Below are 17,500 nucleotides of genomic sequence, written 5' to 3'. Positions count from 1 at the left end.
CGCCTCAATGAATAAAATTCAGTATAGATATATAATTCACCTCGTCAGAGCCAGCGTACAGGAGGTGAGATTACGAGCAATTACAAAATCCCAGACAAGTGCACAGAGAACAGTCATGACTGAAGGATGAATATATTTCCCCTCTTCGTACCATGACATTGCAATCACCGTCATAGCTGTGCTAACTATTAGAATCGACGATACCAAGAAACTGAGTACCATTTTAGAAGAATTCTTCTGGCGTAGATCAGGGGTCTTAAGGACGGCAGAAACCACGATTGTGTTCACTGAAATGAAAAAGAAGGAATGTTTCAACACCTTACACAACGCAGCAGCTGCTTTTCTTTATTTATTGTAGAGTAATTTAGATTTCGAATAAAATTTCTCCTTGTTACAGTACCTTCCATTATTATTATCATTATTATTTGCTATCATTAGGTAGTAGGTGGGCCAGGACACCAGCCACCCGTTGACATACTACCGCAAGAGAGTTATGGGGTCGTTTGATTGGCCAGACAGTACTACATTGGATCCTTCTCTCTGGTTACGGTTCACTTTCCCCTTGCCTACACATACACCGGATAGTCTGGCTTATTTTTTACAGATTGTCCTCTCTCCTCATACACCTAACAACACTGAAATTACCAAACAATTTTTCTTCAACCAAGGGGTTAACTACTGCACAGTAATTGTTCAGTGGCTACTTTCCTCTTGGTAAGGGTAGAAGAGACTTTTTAGGTATGGTAAACAGATCTTCTAGGAGAAGGACATTCCAAAATCAAACCATTGTTCTCTAGTCTTGGGTAGTACCATAACCTCTGTACCATGATCTTCCGCTGTCTTGGGTCAGAGTTCTCTTGCTTGAGGGTACACTCGGGCACGCTATTCTATCTAATTCCTATTCTTCTTGTTTTGTTAGAGTTTTTATAGTTTATATAGAAAATATTTATTTCAATGTTACTGTTCTTAAGATATTTTATTTTTCCTTGTTTCCTTTCCTCACTGGGCTATTTTCCCTGTTGGGGCCCCTGGGCTCATAGCATCCTGCTTTTCCAACTAGGGTTGTAGTTTAGCAAGTAATAATAATAATAATAATAATAATAATAATAATAATAATAAGCTACACCCCTAGTTGGAAAAGCAGGCTGCTATAAGCCCAGGGTCTCCAACAGGGAAAATAGCCCAGTGAGGAAAGAAAATATGGAAAAATAAAATATTCTAAGAACGGCTTAAAGACCAAAATAAATATTTTCTATATAAACTATAATAACTTTAACAAAACAAGAGTAAGAGAAATAAGATAGAACAATTTGTTTCCAATTGTCATATATGGAAATAAATGTTAACGATGATAATTTTAAACAATTAATTGGAAGGTGACACTGTAGTCTCAAAATGATATTAAAACGAAACCGCAGGGCTTAGTAAAAATGTTAAAAGCTATAGTCAATTCATTTTAGTTAGGCAGATTTGGACCGACTCGGAAAGGTTTCCTGATCGCTGATTTGTTGGACAAGATAATTCTGACCAATCAGAGAGCAGGAAACCTTTCCGAGCTAAAAGGGAACCCCCTGCGAGTGGGTGCAAATCTGCCTCACTAAAAAGAATTGACTATAGATTAAGAAGATCGGAATTGAACCATGATATCATAGGCACAAATATTTTCGTATGATTTCCTTACAACTTCGATTTACTTTATCACATTAACAAAGGATCATTTATGTTTTACTTCTCTTTTACGATTCAGTCTTTTCACTTTTCACTTTCTTGCAAAAGATTTTGAGCAATGTCTTTGTGGGATTCAAGAGTACTGACTGCCGTAACAGGTCATCTTCCATCTTCAAATCCTTAAAGCAAGGGTCCACACTAGTATATATACCTAAATTAATGCAAACATTTTATGAGTTTCATTATTACCAATTAGAATTTAAGTTCTTTTAAAGCCCTCAACAATTTAATTCACAAACAAATTACAAATTATTGTTTTAAGGCTATTTTACTTGTATATGAATGCAAGTTTGCAGAATCGTGTGAAGACACTCAAAGCGGAGAGCTGATTTCAGATGCATGTGTATTTTAGTTATAAAGGTAAAACTGGCCGTAAAAATTTACAAATAATAATGATAGAAATACCATAATGAAAGTTTTCTCCTTAACTAACATATAACTACTTGTTACTCTGACATTACCTAGGTCACCATGTCAATCTTGAAGCCAGTATTATAACTATTTTTATACATAAAATTCCAGCTGTATTTAGTTAAACATTAAATATCATGACTAAACCTATATTTTATAACAAATATAATGATGCATTTACAAATTCTACAATAGAAACACATCTTAAATTGATAGAAGGTGTAACTTAAATTACCCCGTAAGACGTAGGACAGATATCCACAAACCTTACATTTTTATGAAGAGATAACTAGTAGACAGGTATCCAATTTCGATACTGAATTAAAATGATACGTATGTAGTTTCCAGTGCTCATATTTTACCTCTACTTTCCTATATGTTTTCGATAAGTTCTTTCAATATCATTATCAGCAAACCCGATATTGTATCGCACGTGTTTCATACACGTTAGTACACTTTAACGATTTTGATTTTTTATCTTTAGCACTGGCTCTTTCCTGCATTGTTAATAGACCAACCTGTGTTATCATGCTAGTTCATACTTCCATATATATACAGTATATATATATATATATATATATATATATATATATATATATATATATATATATATATGTATGTATATATATACATATATATATATATATATATATATATTTTTGGGCTCAAGCCATGTCGTCCTGATGGAAGTTCCTATAGGGTAGCTTCCTAGGGTATATTACAACTACGGCGATATTCCCAGAGAATTTACCTTAAGGTACCAGAATTCTAACTCCTGGAGCGAGTATCCCTCGTGAAAGGGATATCGCGACATATCAGAGGACGTATTCTAGACACGTCACATGGCAATCTACTACCTAAATAGAGATTCGTCTCGTAGGAGGGAGATTGACGAGATACGAATTCGGGAAGAAAAAGGGGGGAGCCGCTCCCAAGGCCTCCCAATCCCCCGATTCGTATGCGTGCCTGGCGCCAATCCTGGCGCCATCTGTATTCCTTTTTGCGTAGCTTAACAACTCGGTGTTTTTTCCTGTTTTTCTCGCAAATCTTGGATTTATTCAGCTTTTCATGGCTTCTCCGTCTTCGTTGGCCTCGGATAAGTTGAGTATAGTGTCTGTTATGTATAAATGTAGGCTCTTGGTAAAATTTTGAGTGATTAATAGGATTAATCTTTGATACAAGAGCCGTAGCCTACCAGAGGTGTCCTGGACACTGTCACTCGCTAGGTATAAATTAGTTAGTCAGAGTGACATTCCTGGTTGTTTTGCTTAATAAATTTTAGCTATTTAGCGTTACATAGGATTTCCTTTTGTGCTTAGTATTATTTGGCGAAGTATTCGCCATTCTGGCCTACGCTAGGCCATGTAGCCTAGTCGTTTGGTCCTAGTACTTAATGCATGATTTTGGTTTTTCCAAGTGTAATTAAAAGTTTATTAAAGCTTTAGGCTATTTTTTATACATTTTAGACTGTGTGGAATATTTCCAAGATTGTATACGTGAGAGTTTCGGTGAATTAGGTAATCGATTCTCTTGGTGCCTAGGTTAATTGCTTATGGAGCCTTAGTATACTTTATTATTCTCCCCGGTTGCTTTCTTTTCTTCGGAGAAGGTATGCAATCCCTTTCCCTCTGTTTAAGCCTTGGGCTTATCCCTAAGTGGTTTTTTCCGAATTTATTTTCGATAAAACTATACTAGGGTGTTACTGTACCTTCCTGTTCCAGCAGAGTCTGGTTCAAAGAGGGACAGAACAACAGAGTTTTTTAGTCTGGTCCGTGTTGTCTGGCTTGGGGCAGAGTTCCCCTCGCTGACCTAACACTTTTAAAGGGAGCTTAGCTCCCTTAGGTCACTATCGAAGGTTTCTGTAGTATGATTCCTCCCTTTGTGATCGACCAGACTAAAGTCCTGTTGCTGTTCTTGGGGAGGATAAAATCTTCCCTTGGGAATAGCAACGCCTTCCTTGCTTTGGTGCTTTGGAAGCTGGCAAGTATTGCTGGCCCTTTCCCTTAGATCTCCCTTAGGCTAAGACAGAGTTCTTGGCTGCGGGTGATCTGTCACTAAAGCAAGGTTGGCAGGACCCTTTTGTCCCTTCCCCCTCTATCTCCGTAATGGCCTTGCCATTACTGTACTGTACCCTGCCGGCCGGCAGAGCTGGCCGGCAGGGGTATTACTGTACTGTACGTCATTCTACTTCTGGACCTAGTATAGGTTGGGATGTGGAATTGACTAAGGCCATTGCCGGCCGGCTGAGATGCTGGCCGGCAAGGGTCTTATGTTTTCGAGTGCTGCCCGGACCTCTCTTGGTCCCTCATCCATGCCTGCCGGCAGAGCCGGACGGCATTGGTCAAGGAAGCCTGAATTAAGTTTCTCCCCTTCCTTATATGCACTCTTTCGGTTGCCGGGCTGGGGGGGTTGTGTACACTCTTATCCCGGCATCCATTCTATTTTCTTCTAGTGCTGTACCTGTCCCGGCAGCCGGCCTACGAGGCCGGCTGCCGGCCTATGAGGCCGGCAGCCGGGCAGGGGTAGTCTTCTGGTTCTTTTGCTGCCGGCTGGCATCGGTCTTGTACCTTTGCCGGCCGGCTTATGTCAGTCCTTGTCTGCCGGTCACCAAGAGTGTGGCCGGCAGCTGGGTACTACCTTGTGTAGTTGCTGGCCGGCAATCATTGCCGGCCAACACTGGCTGTTGCTGGCCGGCAGCTGCTGCCGCCGGCACAGGCATTTGAACCAGAGGGCTGCCGCCCTATAGCTGTTAAGTAGTATACTTTAAAGCTAATTGTGGTGTGTGCCGGCCGGCAAAGGCAGGCCGGCACACATCCTCCTATACTGTACTAGTATTCTTCTGTATAGCATATACAGTAAGAAGAAAACTATAGTAAAAGTTTAGGTACAGCACTGTATCTTCTAACACTATTGTGTTTTCTTACACAGCCCTTTGCTGTTGCCCTCAGACAGGAAGCAGAGTTCTTCCCCGTCTATTATCCAGGATTTTTAAAATCATTGCCTAGGTGTGAGCTCCACCTGTTTCCTATGGAAACCTTGCATTGGTTACTCTAGTAGAGATAAACCATTTTTGATTTTATTATCTGGAAGGCTGCAACAATGGGTTGTGAGGGAAACACAAGTGTGTGTCTTTCATTTATGAATTGTTATGCTATACTATGCATATCCAGTGATACATAGTTCACTTGATACTCATGGAAATTTCTTCTCTTTACAGAAGGACACTCCGAAGTGGGGAAGTGCTTTCTGCATGTCAACAGCAAGAACCTCTGCGGACATGAGTTTTGTAGGAGACACGCAGCATACGCTGTCTCCAAGGATGATCTCCGGTATTGGGACCCTCAGGTATGTACTGTGTGCACTAACCTGATTAATGAGACATTTAAATAGCTAGGAAGAAGCTTCGTACCTGGGTAAGGGGCTTCCAAAAGTACACTTCTGGCCCTTATCTTCCAAGTGAGAAGATGAGGGCGTATCTTTTCCCTAAGGCATCAGCTGATGCAGTGATTCCCCAGCCTCAAGAGGAGATCCCCTAAGTTCAGATCCAGGTGGATGCTGAAGTCGCGGTCGCGATGCAAGACATCCAGCTAAATGACAGGATATCTGATGTGGACGGGTGTCAGGAGGAAGACCTCCTTGCAGAAGCCCAGGATGAAGTTCAAGTCCCTCTACATCGGCCGGTCTCCCAGTAGAGCTGGGACAGGCCCTCTCTTCTATTGTTGGAATGATCCAACAAATGCAGAAGGAGAATCAGGAGAAGGCGGCTGCAATGGAACTGCGAATGCAGTGCCTTGCAGAATCACATGGGCCCCAGAAAAGCTCAATGTGAAAGACCTTCCTTTGTGCTCGGATGCTAACCCATGGAGGTATGCTGAGCACATGTCGATGACGACTGGAAAGATCGTCATCTCGGATATGCTGGGCTCAGTTCCCCTGGAGGGTGGAATTCTGGCCCAGCAAGGCACCATATCCGGACTGTTATGTCCGGCTGAGGAAGGAACCAGCTTCAAAGGAGGAGGCAGAGCCGAAGGAGGTCATAGTGATGACCATGCTAAGGCTCAAGCTCTACTTTCATCTTCGATGAAAGAGAGGGGCTTCTCTAACTCAAAGGTAGCTGCATTGAATAGGAAGCTCCCTTCCTTTGTGTCCTCGCCTACTAGAGCCTTCCCCCTTTTTACAGAAAGGGTTTCTGGCTGTACTAAAAGCAATCGAGGCCGGCAAGTCTTGCCCCTCCCTAGAGGAGTGTAAACCCTTGTCGCTGGCCCTGCCTATGGACCACAAAGATTGGAAGGACGTCCATCTTACGTTCTAAGTGGAAAGTTGGAGGCTGATATTGCCGGACGTCAGTTCGGCAAGGAACCCCCTAAGCTGTCTGACTTTCTTTTGCGAAGTGAGCTCGATACAAAAGAAAGACTGACTGCCTCAATGTCTCTTCAGACTACTCTCGAGACGATGGCAAGTGACCCCAAGGTCCATGAAATGTTCATGGTAGTGGCCAAGCCTCATCTGGCCACAGTGACGAAGGACCTTTATGGCTTCGTCAAGGCAAGGAGAGCTTGTAGGGAGTTCGTGTTTACCTCGGCTACAGTGAGGCACGAGCTAAAGAAACTAATCTCCTCCAACATTTGGGGAAAAGACCTTTTTTCCCTACCGACTTGGTCAAAGAAGTTTTTGATAAAAGCCACCTTGGAGAATAGAAACCTTCTCCAGAAGTGGGACCTGGCTATCAAAAGAAAGTCTTCCCCGGATGAGGGTCCTCAACCAAAGAGGAAGACTATGAGGACTAGGCTACCGTCTCGGCCAGCCAAGCCTCTTAGACAGCAACAGCAACTGCAATTGCCATTGCCCCAGTGCCCCAGATCGTGGCACAAACCCCGACCACCTTTCAGTGGGTACCCCAGGCCGTGTCGACACAGTCCACGGCATTCACCCCAGCGTTCGAAGGGCAGTCTACTTCCTTCCGAGCAAAGCCTAGAGGAGCAGCCAGAGGCTCGTCTAGACGCCCCTCAAGGGGAAAGGGATTCAGGGGTGGTCGTGGTCAGGAAGGCAAGACCTCAGGACGGCAGTCCAAGTGAGGTGATACCGGTAGGAGGGAGACTTCTGAAATTTCGGGATCGGTGGACCTTCGATCCCTGGGCCCACAGCCTACTCAAGAATGGATTGGGCGGGAGCTGGTACAGCACTCCACCCCCGTACCTTCGGTTTTTTCCAACACTCCACCCCCGTTATGGAGGAGTACGTTCAAGAACGGTTGGAGAAAAAGGGTGAAGCCCATCAATTTCTAAGGGAGGCTGTTTTGTGTTCCCAAGAAAGACTCGGAAAAGCTCAGAGTCATTCTGGTCTTGTCGCCACTTAACAAGTTCATAGTGAATTGCAAATTCAAAATGCTAACACTGCAACACATAAGGACCTTACTGCCCAAGAGGGCATATTCCGTCTCTATAGACTTGTCAGATGCCTACTGGCACATTCCAATTAGCCATCGACTCTCCCCCTACCTAGGGTTCAGGCTACAGCGAAGACTATACGCCTTCGGAGCCATGCCATTCGGGCTAAACATAGCCCCAAGGATTTTTACGAAGCTTGCGAGCGTAGCTCTCAAACAATTTCGCCTAAAGGGAATTCAGGTAGTAGCCTACCTGGACGACTGGTTGGTGTGGGCAGCATCCGAGACAGAATGCTTGCAAGCTTCCAGTCAGTGATCCAGTTCCTAGAGTACCTAGGCTTCAAGATCAACAGAAAAAGTCTCGACTTTCTCCATCTCAAAAGTTCCAGTGGCTAAGATCCACTGGGACCTTTTGTCACACCGTTTCTCCACCCCAGCGAAGAAAAGGAAGGAGATAGCGGGTTCTGTCAAGAGACTTCAAGATTCCGAAAGGATATCAAGACACGAGCAGGAGAGAGTACTGCGCTCTCTCCAGTTTGCTTCGGTGACAGACCCAGTGCTAAGAGCACAGCTAAAGGATGCAATCGGAGTTTGGAGAAGTTATGCATCAAACGCGTGAAGAGATCTGAGAAGACCAGCCGCTTTGGCTAAGTACTCTTCTCAGGCCTTGGTCCCAAGCCAGACATCTAAAGAAGTCAGGTTCTTCTTCAGCCACCTCCCCCGTCGGTGACGATTCACTCAGACGCCTCAAAGGAGGGATGGGGAGGTCACTCTCATCGGAAAAAAGTCCAGGGGACTTGGTCCAGGCTATTCAAGACCTTTCTCATAAAACTTTCTAGAAGCTAGGGCGGTGCTCCTTACCTTAAAGAAAGTCTCCCCGCGTCATTCGTTCCACATAAAGTGGTAATAGACAGCGAGGTAGTTGTAAGATACTTGAATCGACAAGGATCGAGGTCACCACCTCTCAACCAGGTGATGTTGGCCGTCTTCCGATTGGCGGAAAAGAAGAAGTGGTACCTGTCGGCAGTTCACCTTCAAGGAGTCCGCAATGTGACAGCGGACGCTCTATCCAGGTTCACACCGATAGAGTCAGAATGGTCCTTAGACGCAGGATCATTCTCCTTCATTCTGAATCAGTCCCAGAACTGCAGATAGACCTCTTTGCGACGAAAGACAACAAGAAGTTGCCCCTGTACGTGCCCCGTACAAGGACCCCTTAGCGGAAGCAGTGGACGCGATGTCCCTCGACTGGAACAGATGGTCCAAGATTTATCTGTTCCCTCCTCACAACCTTCTGTTGAGGGTCCTCAACAAACTGAGATCCTTCAAAGGGTAGCGGCAATAGTGGCCCACAAGTGGCCGAACAGCGTGTGGTTCCTCCTGGCATTGGAACTGTAGCTGAAGTTTGTACCACTACCAGATCCAGTTCTGACCCAGCGAGTCCAGAAGTCAACTGTCTGCGCTTCATTACAGAAAACCCGGACCCTGCAGTTCATGATTTTCTCTCCCTAGCGGTGAGAAAGCGTTTCGGGATTTCGAAAGCCAGTATAGACTTCATTGAGGAATATAAATGCAAATCTACTAGAAGGCAATATGAGTCATCTTGGAGAAAATGGGTGGCCTCTTGTCAAGGCGAAGATTCCGCAGGAGATCTTGACAGACTTCTGCTTATCTTTTTTCCCCACCTCCATGGTCAAGGGTTGGCAGCGAACACGATTTCAGCGTGTAAGTCTGCTTTGACAAGACCCATTCTATATGCCTTCCAGGTCGACCTAGGTAACGAGATCTTTAATAAAGTCCCGAAAGCCTGTGCTAGGCTCAGACCTTCAGCACCTCCAAAGCCCATTTCATGGTCTTTAGACAAGTTCTTCATTTCGCTTCTCTGTTGAGCAATGAAGAATGTGCGTTAAAGGATTTGACACAAAAAGTTATTTTCCTAATTTGCACTCGCGTCCGGGGCCAGGGTTAGTAAGATTGTAGCCTCTCGAGAGAGGCAGGTCGTGTTCAGTTCCTGGATGGGGAAGAACTGAACCTGTTTCCGGATCCTACGTTTCTCGCCAAGAAAGAGTTACCCACCAACAGGTGGGGTCCCTGGAGAATCTGCCCTCTGAAAGAAGATGCATCTCTATGTCCAGTAGAATGCCTAAAGGTCTATCTTCATAGAACTTCAGACTTCAAGGGTGGTCAACTATTCAGGGGAGAAACATCAGGCTCAAATTTATCTCTGAATCAACTCAGAGCGAAAATCACATATTTTATTCGCAGAGCGGATCCTGACAATACACCCGCAGGTCACGATCCGAGGAAAGTTGCCTCATTCTTAAATTTCTTTAATTGCATGGATTTTGAACATCTCCATTCATACACTGGCTGGAAGTCTTCCAGAGTGTTCTTTCGCCACTATGCGAAGCAAGTAGAGGAACTAAAAGAGATCTGTGGTAGCAGTGGGTCGCGGTGTTAACCCTACTGTTTAACTCTGCGAGGAACAGTGGTCTTAATTGGGACGATTAATTCCAGGGTGAGTGTGTAGTTATATACTGTACTACAAACTAAGTGAGGGCACTGTGTTGCCCATCCAGACTGTTCCATTTCCGAAGGTGAACCTAGCATAAGTGCAGACATGTGTGCCGAGCGTTTCTAACGCTAATGTCATTGATTTGTAATACAGGCTTTTATGACTTTGATACCTCGGTATCTTAAAAGTGGCATCTAATGTTTTTCTTTCAGACAAACAAGCCCTGTTTACTATCATACTTATGCTTAAAGTTTTGGGTTATCCTCTTCTTATATATATATATATATATATAATTGTGGTTAACCTGTCTATTTATTGCCTGTCAATAATCTGGTTCTTGAGAACCTTGCGTCTCCTTCACCTGTGTCAATTTACTGGTATAATTGAGCATTCATTCTATGTACCTTATCTGGGATAATTCTAATAGAATTGTTCCTTTATGCAAGCTATGTTGCATTGGTTTTCCTCCTATGCGGATATAAAACCTTTGTCCAATACAAGTATTGTGCGGAAATCTGGTCGATATTTCATATTGACGCAGTGGTCCTTTACAAACTATGCTTTACTTAATATAGGGCGAGACCACTATATTAGCTTGCCTGGTATTCGTACATAGATATATGTACTCTTCGAGACTTTTCCAGAGTCTAGTAGGACTCCTCCCTGTAGGGGGCAGGAAGCTCTAACATAGTTTATAGTTAGTTGAAAAGATGTATAACGGTAACATCTTAGGTCTCTAGGTCTAGTCGACCGGGAAAAAATTACCTCCGGGGAGTACGGCACGTTCTGAGAATCCACAGATACAGTAATGCTCTGGTACACTTCCATCAGGACGACATGGCTTGAGCCCAAAAAACGGATTTTGAGCGAAGCGAAAAATCTATTTTTGGGTGAGATGGCCATGTCGTCCTGATGGACCCGCCCTTGCCTTTCTAAGAAAGGGCTGTAGGACCCCTCCCTACATACAGTATCTGTAGCACCTCGTGTACGCTACAAGGAATACAGATGGCGCCAGGATTGGCGCCAGGCACGCATACGAATCGGGGGATTGGGAGGCCTTGGGAGCGGCTCCCCCCTTTTTCTTCCCGAATTCGTATCTCGTCAATCTCCCTCCTACGAGACGAATCTCTATTTAGGTAGTAGATTGCCATGTGACGTGTCTAGAATACGTCCTCTGATATGTCGCGATATCCCTTTCACGAGGGATACTCGCTCCAGGAGTTAGAATTCTGGTACCTTAAGGTAAATTCTCTGGGAATATCGCCGTAGTTGTAATATACCCTAGGAAGCTACCCTATAGGAACTTCCATCAGGACGACATGGCCATCTCACCCAAAAATAGATTTTTCGCTTCGCTCAAAATCCGTTATATATATTATATATATATATGTATATATATGTATATATATATATATACATATATATATATATATATATATATATATATATTTATATATGTATATATATATACACACATATATATACATATATATATATATATATATATATATATATATATATATATATATATATGTATATATATACACACATATATACATATGCATATATATATATATACATACATATATATATATATATATATATATATATATATATGTATATGTATACATATTTGTGACGCTCTTGCTCGCAATTCACTGTTTGTATGAAACACGTGCGGTACAATAGTGACGGTTTTTTTTTTTTTCAAACCTTATCTCCAAAGAAACTGAATACTTAAGCCATAACAGATGTGGAGCAGATTTTTCTTCTTCTTAAATCAATGACTAAATGAAAAAGAAAAAAGAAAAAAAAAATATATCCTCTTCCTGAAACATAAGTTAGGAGAAACTAATAAAACTAATATGTTTTGCCTGTTGGTATTTTTATACTCGGTGATCAAATTGGTGTTTGTCTCTCTGATTTGTCTAACAAGAAGTAAAAGGACAATATTAATGATAAGCAATGTATAAGTAAAATTAGAAGTAGGCTAATTATATGTACTCTATTACAAGAGAGAGAGAGAGAGAGAGAGAGAGAGAGAGAGAGAGAGAGAGAGAGAGAGAGAGAGAGAGAGAGAGAGATCAAACTATTGATTACATATTCTGTTGTACAGTTGCTACTACCAATCAAAAACTTACAAATCATTTTATAGATGAAATTTCAGTGTTTTAAGTTACATAGTCCATGAGCCAGACCAGATATTGGTACCACCTGGGATGGCAAAAGGTCACTGTGTTTTCTTGATAGGTATATATCCATTGTTGAAAAAAAAGTTTGAAGCCAAGGTTAGAGCAGTAGCTTAATGCTAATAATCCCCTCATGAAGATCTACGAATGGTCCCAATATGGGATCCTAAATTTTGGGGTAGGGGAAATATAAATTGCAATATCTTTTGAAATAATGGTCCAATTGCTACGTATGACCACTCAAAATAATGGGAATTTTATGTTCTACATGATTATATATCATATTTGCCCATCTTCTAATAAAGTAGGTCACTAGCAGTCAAAGGTCACAAGATTTTGCCCTTGCCTAAAATCAATAGCGCTGTTAAAAAAATCACCCCAGATACGGAACCAATGAGAATTTCTCCACTGAAATGGGCTCAGATTGGAGATAATAAGTGTCCAAATCCATTTTATGCCTAGAAATGTTAAATTTATTTGTATCATAGGTATGATACTTAACGGTATTTGACAATTTTTTTAGAAGCCCATTTTTAGCCAGAGAAGAAACAAAATTAAATTACTCAATCTTCTGATCATTTAGTAAGCATGTTTTGCTGAAATCTGTTTTTAACCATTAAAATATTACACTATGCATAAACTACGTTACATTTTGTCAGGTTTACAAGGGACGAAGTCATTTGACAGCCCTGTAACCCATGTCAAACAGCATGATGTCAAAATGCTATAGCCCCCAGTACCAGAGGAGATGAAAGATGGAGCAGCCTTCATACCATGCTCTGTGAAAACCTTCTTGAGGATGCTGTTGACAGGTGAATCGGACCCCTCAGCTCCTGTATCGGATCGATTACAAAGGCTCATTGAATCAGTTGGGCAAGACCTCGTGTATGGTATAATGTGTGCAAAGGTAATACCTCCTAAACACATCCTCCTGCCATATGCTGTCAAATCCCTAACTGGTTGTGTTGAGATCATTCGCCTCTTAAACCTAAGTGGTCATGGTGTTTCTTACTCAAAACTTGAAGAGATTGACACAGCTCCGTGTATTCATAAGATGGCGTTGAACGAAGGATGTGTTGCCATACCAAGAGTTATCCAGCCTAATGTTCAAGTGACATTGGCATATGACAACATTGATAGGAGGGAGGAGACACTGAGCGGAGGAGGGACATCACACCGAGTTAACGGCATCATTGCACAGCCCAGGGTGTTTGGACCACAACCCCTCATACAGCATCAAATAAATGAAGAGAACCGAAAACATCGGACCATAGAGATTGAGGAAAGACTTCCTTCCATCTACATTGCTGGAAAGCGTGTTGGACCTCTTCTTTGTGGATATGTGGAAATGGATGACCAGGCAATGAATTATGAAGTGAAAAAGAAAACTCTGCTATGGTTGCTCACTCGTGCACATTGTGCTTCAAACTAAACTGTGGGGAGCTGGACAGGCTTCAACATTCAAGTCCGTGATGAAGTAGAGATCACCCCTGATGAAGTTGGTTATTTTACCCACAATAAATGCCCCTACCACTTTGCTGTCTACTGTCCATGATGTGTTGTGCAAGTGTCAACTAATCAGATCACTAGGTCTTAGTAGCATTATCGTTGTGTTTGACCAAGCACTATATGCCAAAGCAATTGAAATAATTTGGAAGCAGAGAGATACATTTTCAGAAGTCGTTCCTCGGATGGGCACATTTCACACCGTGTGTACACTCTTAAGCATCATTGGTAAACGATTCCAAGATGCTGGGTTGAGAGATCTTTGCATTGAATCAGGTGTCATTGCTGAGGGGTCAGTAGAAAAGCTACTTTTGGGAAAACAGCACAATTGATCAGTTAGGTTCCACAAACTACTGTATGAAAGGGTTCTTAGAAATACATGGAGAAGATGAAATTGCCATTCGAAACTTGGTCAACACATTTTCCCAAGATATATGCCAGGAGACCTTCACAGAGACACTGAGCACCCAAGCATTTATGTCACTGGCTGAACGTTTTGAGGCATACAAAGAGATTCTGCACCAAGATCGAGGGGATCCAGCATCATTTTGGATGTCGTACTTGGACATGGTAGACATCATGTTGAACATGCTGTGAGCTTCTAGAGAAGGAAATTGGTGTCTCCATCTGTCTGCTATCAAAGACATGATACCATGGTCTTTTGCATATAATAAGCACAACTATGCCCGGTATCTTAGCACATATTACGCAGAGATGACAAACCTATCAACAGAGCGCCCAGATGCCCTGGGGCACCTCTGGAACGGCGGGTTTTCCATTCAAATTGGACCTGCCAATCCATTTGGAAGGATTCCTGTGGATCAGGCCATTGAGGAGACAGTGAATAAAGACACCCAGATACTAGGAGGGACAAAAGGTTTCAGCCTCAGGCCAAGTGCAGTTAGTACACAGATACTACCTGACAGCAGAGTACAGAAATTCATTTCTCGGTTTAATGAAAAGTGCACTGGGGAGTAGCCAACCATTTTGCCACCCTGATCTCACTACATTACGGATAAAGAACGATGAAAGGGCAGTATCAATGTTGGTCAGCATGTTGGAAGAAAACTGGACAAATCCATGCAGTGACCCCTCTGAGCTAATCAGCCTCTCCACAGGAATGATCGCTCCTGACAACATTGCAAAAGATCTTTTAGGGGCCAAGGTTAAGGGAACTTTAGCATTTAAAGAATTTTACAATGAATGGCTTGATATCAGCGCCACCAAGAGTTTTTTTGACCCACTAAAGAAACTGTAACTGAAAACATTTAGTGATATCAAAATGAAGAGTTCTGTGAAAACACAGGGATAGAGTGTCATCATATCTGCTAACAGAAACCTGTTTGCAAAAATGACGCTAATTGGACAGACCAGAAAGCTGGACATGTGGAATGTGCTGTCCTATCGTCTTGGTCCTATACCTTGGTCATTAGCAAACCCTGAAGGCACCCTACGAAAAACCAATAAGGCACAGCTCTCCAAACGTCTGAGAAAGGATCTTTCACCAGCCGATACCATCCCGTCTAATTCAGTTTGCATCATTGATGGAATGGCCGTTGTACAGAAAATAATGGCCAACACCACAAATGTCTCTTTTGGAGAAGCTTCCAAGTCCATCTTCTCTGCGATCCTGAGGGAAGGGAGAGTTAAGTGCCGAATTGATGTTGTCTTTGACGTATACAAAGGAAACTCCATTAACAATGCTGAGCGGGTGAAAAGACCGTCTGAGGGTGCTATGACGTTTGGTAAGATTGTATCTGGCCACAGTTTGAAGCAGTGGAAGAATTTTCTACATAATGAAAACAACATGACCCAACTGATTGAGTTTCTTGTTGATGAATGGAGTAATGATCAAAGTCTACGTGAAAGGCTGGACAAGAAAGAGCTTTTCCTGACACATGGAGATCAATGCATACGAGTTACAAAAGACTGTCTCTGACTTTCAAGATCTATAGAGTAGTCAGAAGGAGGGAGACACCAGGCTACTTCTACATGCAGAGCACTGTGGCAGGTCTGGTCTGGCAGCTGTTGTCATCGTATCACCAGACACTGATGTCTTTGTTTTGGCTATGGCTTTTACACCAAAGTTAGCATGCCATGTATATTTCAAAGTGGGCTCAAAGATGTGTACTGAATATATAGACGTTAAGAAGGCTTCAGATCTTCTCGGTCTCGAAAAATGTGCCTGCCTTCTTGGTCTCCACTCATTCACAGGTTGTAACACTATGAGCAGCTTTGCCAGCAAGGGCAAAGTCTCAGCTCTCCGTCTTCTAAATGATAAAGACCACATGACAACCCTGCAATCATTAGGCCAATCATGGGACCTATCGAACCAAACAATTAAACAACTAGAGCTACTAACTTGTTCCCTTTATAGTGCCAGGACAACAATTAACAGCATAAATGAGTTGAGTTTCTCCATTTTTTGTTCGAAGAAAGGCGAGGCTGAGTCTTGTCAACTGCCACCATGTGCATCTTCCTTGTCAATCACTGCAAGAGAGCCAACTATCAGTGTGCCATCTGGAAAAGAAGTTTGGAAAGGAATCCAGATATTCCTTCTCCAGTTGGCCATGGGTGAAGGGTAGATGAAGGAGAGTTAGTGATCGACTGGGGCGACGCACCACCTCCCCCTGAGGCTGTCATGGAGTTGATCACCTGCAACTGTCAAAAGCAGTGCTTGGAAGAGAGTTGTTCGTGCCTACAGAACAGAATGAGGTGCACATACCTTTGCAAGTTACAGACATGTAGCAACATGGAGGAAGAGGAGGGGGAGGAGGAGCAGGGGACTATTGAATTTGAAGGCTCATCTGATGATGACGACACTGATGAAGAACGAGATGAAAAAGTTTACTGATTCAAAGAGGCCGAAAAATATCCTGGGAGCATGACTTTAAAGTAGGAGATGAGTAGGCCTACAAATGCAAAAAAATTGTTTGCAAGTATCAACATTTTTGTATTTGTTAAAAGATGGGTCCTCATATTCTTATGTTTTGTTCTGTCAGATAGAAGTAACATGCATTTCCAAAGTTAAGGGGTGTATGTGCTTGACCTTGACCCCAGGGCATTGACCTTGAAATGTCAAAACATTCCTAGATGAAATAAACTCATTCTGACATGATTTTTGCCATTGGTGGGGAAAATCTGTTTGTAAAATTGCATGAATTTGCATGAATGAATAACAAATTATCATCTTTATGTTTGCAGGTGTTTCATTAAAAAAATGCCCTTTTCCTAATATGTGTCAAATACCGTTAAGTACCATACCTCAGATACAAATAAATATAACACTTTTTGGCATAAAATGGAGTTGGACACTTATTATCTTTTATCTAAGCTCATTTCAGTGGAAAAATTCCCATTGGTGCAGTAGCTGGGGAGATTTTTTGAACAGAGGTACAGATTTTATGCAAGGGCAAAATTTTATGACCTTTTGACCTCTAGTGACCTACTTTATTGGCATATTGGAAAAAGTTATGTATAATTTTGTAGAACATAAAATTCCCAACATTTTGAGTGGTAACTTGCAGATATTGGACCATTACTTCAAAAGATATTGTAATTTACATTTCCCCTACCCCAAAATTTTGTATCCCATATTGGGACCATTCGTAGATCTTTACGAGGTGATTACTAGCACTAAGCTACTCCTCAAAGCTTGGCTTCAAACTTTTTTTTCATCTATGGATATATACCTATCAAGAAAACACAGTGACATTTTGGCACCCCAGGTGGTACCAATCCGTACAATTCTTGGGTCTGGCTCAT

General features: G+C 42.4%; 1 protein-coding gene across 1 annotated transcript in view; it reads right to left on the bottom strand.

Annotated features, from left to right (window-relative positions):
• Positions 1 to 17,500, bottom strand: part of LOC137649631 (protein trapped in endoderm-1-like) — a 22,042-nt gene that overhangs the window by 4,342 nt on the left and 200 nt on the right. The window contains exon 2 of the mRNA XM_068382603.1: positions 41 to 287. Within this exon, the coding sequence (XP_068238704.1) occupies positions 41 to 287 (247 nt within the window). The remainder of the gene's footprint in view (positions 1 to 40; positions 288 to 17,500) is intronic.

The sequence above is a fragment of the Palaemon carinicauda genome, chromosome 11 (genome assembly GCF_036898095.1).
Source record: "Palaemon carinicauda isolate YSFRI2023 chromosome 11, ASM3689809v2, whole genome shotgun sequence".
Classification (NCBI taxonomy): domain Eukaryota; kingdom Metazoa; phylum Arthropoda; class Malacostraca; order Decapoda; family Palaemonidae; genus Palaemon; species Palaemon carinicauda.
The sequence above is the reverse complement of the archived record's forward strand: the minus strand, read 5'-3'. Positions and strand labels throughout refer to the sequence as shown.